This window comes from Uloborus diversus, chromosome 8 (genome assembly GCF_026930045.1).
Source record: "Uloborus diversus isolate 005 chromosome 8, Udiv.v.3.1, whole genome shotgun sequence".
NCBI lineage: Eukaryota > Metazoa > Arthropoda > Arachnida > Araneae > Uloboridae > Uloborus > Uloborus diversus.
In genome coordinates this window covers 110,917,986-110,925,302 of record NC_072738.1, presented here as the reverse complement: position 1 = coordinate 110,925,302, position 7,317 = coordinate 110,917,986, and the positions used below count along the sequence as shown (strand labels likewise).

The 7,317-nt window shown below is 34.9% G+C and overlaps 1 protein-coding gene across 1 annotated transcript; it reads left to right on the top strand.

The window, feature by feature from the left end:
• The first annotated feature begins 2,385 nt into the window (after positions 1 to 2,385).
• On the top strand, positions 2,386 to 6,396 carry LOC129228538 (uncharacterized). The gene is made up of 4 exons (XM_054863218.1): positions 2,386 to 2,576; positions 2,673 to 2,962; positions 3,549 to 3,791; positions 4,574 to 6,396. Exons 1-4 carry the CDS (start codon positions 2,386 to 2,388, stop codon positions 6,394 to 6,396), a joined length of 2,547 nt encoding a protein of 848 aa, XP_054719193.1.
• The last annotated feature ends 921 nt before the right edge of the window (positions 6,397 to 7,317 follow it).

The following is a 7,317-nucleotide window of genomic DNA, read 5'->3' as shown; positions in this document are numbered from 1 at the left end:
TTTATTTTTGAAAGATTAAAGAGATTAATTAAAAAAAGATTTAAAGAGATAAATTGATGATTAATTTATCTTTAACGTATATATATATATATATATATATATATATAAATAAATATATATATATATATATATATATATATATAAATATATATATCTTATATATATAAAAATCTCGTGTCACGATGTTTGTTCGGGGTAAACTCTGGAACTACTGAACCGATTTTAACCAAATTTCATAACTAGCTGTAATTTGGTCCAACTTAAAAGATAGGATAGTTTTTATAATTTTTTATTGCAAATAAAATGTTAATTATGCATTAATAGTGGGTATTGATTGTTTAGTTTCATGAATCCCTAATAGATGGCGTTGTAAGTTTTTTTTATCGATGCAACCCTAACGTCGTTTGACGTCTAGGTTGCGCAGATACTATACATTGCGTTGTGTTCCGATTTCTAGAATATTCTATTCCACGTCGTATTTGTTTAAACCGTTCTATTTGACTTAGTTATGCTATGAATTGTGTTTTTTTTTCTGTGCAGTATCATTTGTTAGCAGAAATATAATCAATGTACATAAAAACGAGTAAGTATTTTTTGCTTTCATTTTACTTATTTATTGATGTATTACTATGTGTACACATTTGTTATGTTTTTACTTTCTAAAGCATTCTTTTCCACGTCATAAGTCTTTAAACTGTACTATTTTAATTTGTTATACTATGCATTGCGCTTTGATAATTTCCGTGGAACGTTTCAGGGTTTCACAGGTTTTCATTTGCTTCCAGGGAAAATCAAGTATGTTCGTCAAAAAGTTTACTGACGTTCGTGCTAAAAAAATTGCACGAATGGAGCAGACTGTCGGAAAGAATATTTTTAGCTGCCAGTTAAAAGATTAACTGAACGTATTTATTAAGTTTATCAGTTTCAGTGTGCTCATTGCCTGTCCAGATTGGCTAAGCTCCCAATGAGAGCGAAAACGTTTGTGTATCCGGTAGCTTTGTAGGAATTGCAAGCTACGCAATTGCCTCAACTTTGGCCGTGTTTGCAATAATGCTTTTGGAGCACTCTTGATAAATCCAGAAGTCTCTGTATCCCATAGTGTTGTAAGAAATGCAAGCAACAATAAACTCCCGATTAATCCATGGAATTGTGTGGCGCAAGTGGCGCGGATAATATGAACCGCGGATAAATCACTAAAAGGCTGAAATAAGGGAAAAGAAGTTGAAATGGTCCTTCCTCAAAACTTTAGCTGTATTGATTCTTCAAGTAGTGAAAATACTTGCGTACTGTAAAAATGTTTTGTATTTTTGTACAACAGAACTGAACATAAATAAAGAACAAGTGTATGTACAAAAGTGAGCTACCAGCAGGCGATAAATTACAACTTTTGTGTTGGTGATTTTTAGGAACTTGGTGGTTTCAGTTCCAAGGATAAAAAAATCTCCCATAGGGGTATTTTTTGCGGGCTTTCGAATGGCACTAAAATCGAACTGCTCGGGTATTTCCGGTAGAAAGTTCCGTTTAATGCAATTTTCAGGTCCTTAAAATTAAAATTCGAACAGTTGTTTTTTTTTTTTTTTGGCATTCAAACCAGCTCCTCCCCCCCCCCCCCTTAATGTTCCTTCTCGGGCAACCGTGTAATTCCTAGGCAAATTTAATGGAGATCCGATGTAAATTGTAGGTTTGTATAGGGAACATACATATATACACACATACACATATTCTCTCTGTTTTATTTATTTTTTAAATTTATTTTTTAAATCTAATAATTGTTATTAATCTAATTTATTCCCTTCAGTCTTAATCTTTATTTTACTTTTTTTCAATTTCAGTACAATGACGCGGAAAAAATCTAACCTTAACAATGCGCATAGCAGAGATGCACGCCGTATACGTACTCAGAGAGCTCAGGAGTCGGAAGAGCGAATTGCAGCAAGAAACGCAGTTCAACGATTCAGAACATCAGAAAATCGCACACAAGAATCCCAAGAACAGCGTGATGAACGTCTGCGACAAAATATTTCGAGAAGAAGAGCGGCGCGGGAACGGCATTTAGCCACATTCAGAGAATGCGACAGAGAGAGGCAGCAAACCAGTCGTAAATTAACGCGTGCATCATTCGTTCGCCTTGCGTTTGAATACGCACCAGATGTTGATTACTCTTCTCATCCTAAAATTACTATTGGTGCGATGGACAAAATATGCCAATATTGTCGAGCATTAAAATTCCGCAATGAAACAAGCGGTATGTGCTGTGCATCAGGAAAAGTTGTACTGTCCCCACTTCCTACCCCACCGGAACCTTTAAAATCACTTCTTGCTGGTTAATCGGACTGTTCGAAACTATTTTTACGTTAGACACGTAAATTCAATTCGTGCTTTCAAATGACGTCCTTTGGCGCAACTAAAATTTGCGAACTCGCATCTGATGGACGCAACTTTGAAACTACATTTAAGATTCAAGGCCAAGTGTATCACAAGATTGGGTCACTAATGCCGATGCCTGATGATGATCCAAAATTTCTCCAAATTTATTTTATGGGCAGTTATGAGGAACGTGTGACAACTCGATGCATGTATAATTTTATCGAACAAGCAGAAGAGAGAGCAATCGTGGAATCGTTGGAAATTTGTTTTGAAAATTGTAATCAACTGATTCAGTTGTTTAAAAGAGTGTCACCACAATTGAGAAGTGATAATTGTCAAATTGTCATCAATGCCGACAAAGTACCAACTGGAGAACATGCTGGCAGGTTCAACGCGCCAACTGTAGATGAAGTTGCCGTTATTATGGTTGGTGATCCAGCTAACAGCAGAGACTTAAAAATAACCCGTCGAGACAGAACTGTTAGTATAATTTCAGACCTACATCGTTCGTATGATGCACTACAATACCCTCTAATATTCTGGGAAGGGCAGGATGAATATCACATCAACATCAAACAGCGTAATCCAACCACTGGTACGTGTTATAATCGTTTTTTTAATTCCTTATTTTTAGTTTTTCTTTCCATTTAATTGCTTATTTTTTTTAGGTAATGAAATGAATAAAAAAGTTAACTCAATGAAGTATTATGCGCACAGATTGATGATTAGATTTAATCAAGATAATTATCTCCTCCGATATCGTCAGCTGTACCATCAATACGTTGTGGATATGTACGCTAAGATCGAAAGTGAACGTTTACGATTTATTAGATACAACCAGGCTAAATTACGATCGGAAGAATACATCCATTTACGAGATGCTATTATCGGAAACATTGAAGAAAACGTAAACAGTAATGATATCGGAACTGTATTTATTTTACCTTCGAGCTACATAGGCAGCCCACGGAATATGCAGGAATACATACAAGATGCGATGACTTACGTACGGCATTACGGTAGACCTGATTTGTTTGTTACATTTACATGTAATCCAAAGTGGGAAGAAATACAAATTTTGTTACTACCAGGTCAAGAATCAATACATCGGCATGATATCGTCGCACGTGTCTTCAAACAAAAATTAAAATCTTTGATTGATTGAATTGTAAAACATTCAGTTTTCGGTAACGTGTGCTGCTGGCTATATTCTATTGAATGGCAAAAGCGAGGTTTACCTCATACTCACATCTTAGTTTGGCTTGAAGATAAAATCCGTCCAGAAGAAATTGATCAAATAATTTCCGCCGAAATTCCGAATCCATTAGCTGACCCAGAGTTGTTTGAGATTGTCACCAATCACATGATCCACGGACCGTGTGGTGCTTTTAACATGACATCACCATGCATGGAAGATGGAAAATGTAAGAAACGTTTCCCAAAACAATTTACAAATGATACTATAACGGATATTGATGGTTATCCATTGTACCGCCGTAGAAACGCTGAGAATGGTGGCCACACATATTCAATGCGGATGTCACTTTTTGCAAATCACGTTGAACTTGATAACCGGTGGGTAGTTCCATACTCACCACTACTTTCAAAAACGTATAAGGCTCATATCAATGTTGAATATTGCAATTCCGTTCGTTCAATTAAGTACATTTGCAAATACGTTAATAAAGGTAGTGATTTGGCCGTATTTGAAGTGCGAAATATAAACAAGAATGATGAACTAACACGTTACCAAATGGGTAGATATATCAGTAGCAACGAAGCTATCTGGCATATATTTAGTTTTCCAATTCACGAAAGAGACCCTTCTGTCCAGCATCTTGCAGTACATCTCGAAAACGGTCAGCGAGTATATTTTACTGAGGAAAATATTCTCCAAAGAGCACTTGAGCCACCAAAAACAACACTAACTGAATTTTTTACATTGTGTCAAAAATCCGATATGTTCGGTCAATTCGCAAAAACAGTATTATATACCGATATTCCACGCTATTTTACATGGAATAAAATCGGGAAAAAATGGGAACCACGTAAACAAGGAACAAAACATTCATCAATCCCTGGCATATTCAAAGCCAAGACATTGGGGCGACTTTACACTGTGCATCCAAAACAACGCGAATGCTTTTTTTGCGTTTGTTGTTGGTGAATATTCCCGGACCAACATCTTTCGAATTTTTGCGCACAGTTAATGGTCAAGTGTTCAATACATATCAAGATGCATGTCGCGAGTTGCAATTACTGGAGGCAGACAATCATTGGGATTTGACCCTTGCTGATGCGGCGTTGACATCAACGCCAAATAATATTCGCCAACTGTTTGCAATAATTTTGACGACATGTTATCCAACACAACCATTGGCTCTGTGGGAAAAATATAAAAATTATATGACTGAAGACATACTGCATCGAGTTAAACAAATAAAACAATGTCCAAATCTAGAATTTACACCATATATGTATAATGAAGCATTAGTATTGATCGAAGATTTATGCATTTTAATTTCACATTTGCCACTTAGTCATTATGGTATGCCATCACCTGATCGCCTGGCTACCGACTTAGTTAATACTGATTTGCAACGAGAAAAGCAATACAATGCCGTTGACTTAGCTACAATTATTGCGAATAATGAACCATTACTGACAGTTGAACAAAAAAATATTTATAATCAGGTTATGCTGACCGTTGATACTGAACAAGGCGGATTTTTTTTCTTAGACGCACCAGGTGGAACCGGCAAGACATTTTTGATATCATTAATCCTTGCAAAGACACGATCACAACAGAAAATCGCATTGACAATTGCATCATCAGGCATTGCTGCCACTTTGTTAGATGGTGGGCGAACAGCACATTCTGCTTTGAAGTTGCCATTAGATATTCATAATAAACCGAACGCAATGTGTAACATTAAAAAGAAACGCGGAATGGCTGCAGTGTTGCAGAATTGTGCAATTGTAATTTGGGATGAGTGCACTATGGCTCATAAACATTCACTCGAAGCATTTAATAGGAGCATGCAAGATTTGAAAGGCAACAATAAACTTTTCGGTGGTACTGTCTTGCTTCTGTCTGGGGACTTCCGGCAGACGTTACCAGTCATTCCTCACTCTACTTTTGCCGACGAAATCAATGCATGTTTAAAGCAATCGTTTTTATGGCGAAATGTTAAAATACTGCGTTTAACCATAAACATGCGAGTGCAAAATCAAAACGATCCATCCGCACACGTATTTTCTAAACAACTGTTGGATATTGGAAACGGGGAAATCGAACTGTACCAAAATACACATTACATAAAATTACCAGATGATTTCTGCACTGCCGTTGAAACGAAAAGTAAACTCATTGAGAGTGTCTTTCCGGACATATTAAATAATTATTTAAATCATAATTGGCTCTGCAATCGTGCTATTTTGGCTACCAGAAATGTTGATGTAGACGAAATAAACTTTCAGATACAACAGTTGCTGCCGGGTAATCTGATGTCTTTCCACTCAATCGATACAGTTGTTGATGAAAACGAAGCAGTTAACTTTCCAACCGAATTTTTAAATTCCCTGGATATTCCAGGGATGCCACCGCACAATCTACGTTTGAAAATTGGTTCAGCAATTATACTTCTCCGAAATTTAAACCCTCCTAAATTATGCAACGGCACACGTTTAGTTATCAAAAGAATAACGGGAAATGTTCTTGAAGCTACAATTTTAACAGGAAAGTTTAAAGGTGAAACTGTTCTACTGCCACGCATTCCATTAATAGCTACAGAATCTCCAATACCATTTCGAAGGCTTCAGTTTCCAGTTCGTTTAGCTTTCGCTATAACCATAAATAAATCACAAGGCCAAACAATGTCAGTTTGCGGACTGGACTTGGAAAACACATGTTTCGCTCATGGGCAACTATACGTCGCCTGCTCACGCGTGGGAATACCATCGAATTTATTCGTTTTTGCAAAAAACAGATTAACGAAAAATATTGTGCACAAATTAGTTCTTATATAACTTTTAATTTTAACAATGTAGAAAACAATAGTTCGAAATCAATTGCATCTCCCTCATTTCTCAAACACTAATTTTTATATGCTATCAGTTCATTTTGTATATTTTTAAAATAAGCTATTGAAAGTTATTGATTACAAACTATAGTTAAGCTGATATGAATAAAATATGCATTCAAAAAGTGTGTACTGGTTAGTGCTTAAATTCAACATTTCGATACTTAACTTATCACTTTCAAGTTATTGTTCACGTTTGACTGAAATAAGTACTTGCTAAATTTACAAAGCAAAAGGAGTAAGTACGGCTTTTTTTTTTTTATAGAAAATTCAGAAAAGTACTGAGTAAATTTAAAAGGTACCTACTTCGTTCAAACACGCCCAGTATCAATCTCATATATTTGAGAATCAGGCAAACTATTCTAAGGTTTTTACTAAAAATATTAATTTGATTGTGTTAAAATAAGGAATAAAAGATTATTTCAATCCAACTAATGCGCCACAGCAACGCGTGGCTGGGTCAGCTAGTATATATATATATATATGTGTGTGTATATATATATATATATATATATATATATATATATATATATATATATATATATATATATATATATATATATATATGTGTGTGTGTATATATATGCACACAAAAAAAACATACATGAAGTCATGCGCGCGAACAAGAAATATCCTGTAAAATAGAATATTTTCTATGAAAAAAAAAAGAAAAAAAAATAGCACTAAATCACGCTATTTGAAAAATTTATAAATTCATATTGATGTGTTAATGATTTTTCTACAACGAATTGTATTAACAAGTCTTAAAAATTTATAATAATAGCAATTTTTTATATTACTATGTGACTAGATGTAATGCTTTCATTAAATCAAAAAAAAAAAAAAAAAAACAGAAAAAGCTGGAAAA

Excerpts from the sequence above, each read along its gene's own strand:
- LOC129228538 (XM_054863218.1), top strand. The coding sequence starts at position 2,386 with ATGACGTCCTTTGGCGCAACTAAAATTTGCGAACTCGCATCTGATGGA. Across the intron at positions 2,963-3,548 it reads ACAGCGTAATCCAACCACTG|TTTTCGGTAACGTGTGCTGC; the intron begins GTACGTGTTATA and ends TAAAACATTCAG. Across the intron at positions 3,792-4,573 it reads ATGCATGGAAGATGGAAAAT|TTAATGGTCAAGTGTTCAAT; the intron begins GTAAGAAACGTT and ends TTTTGCGCACAG.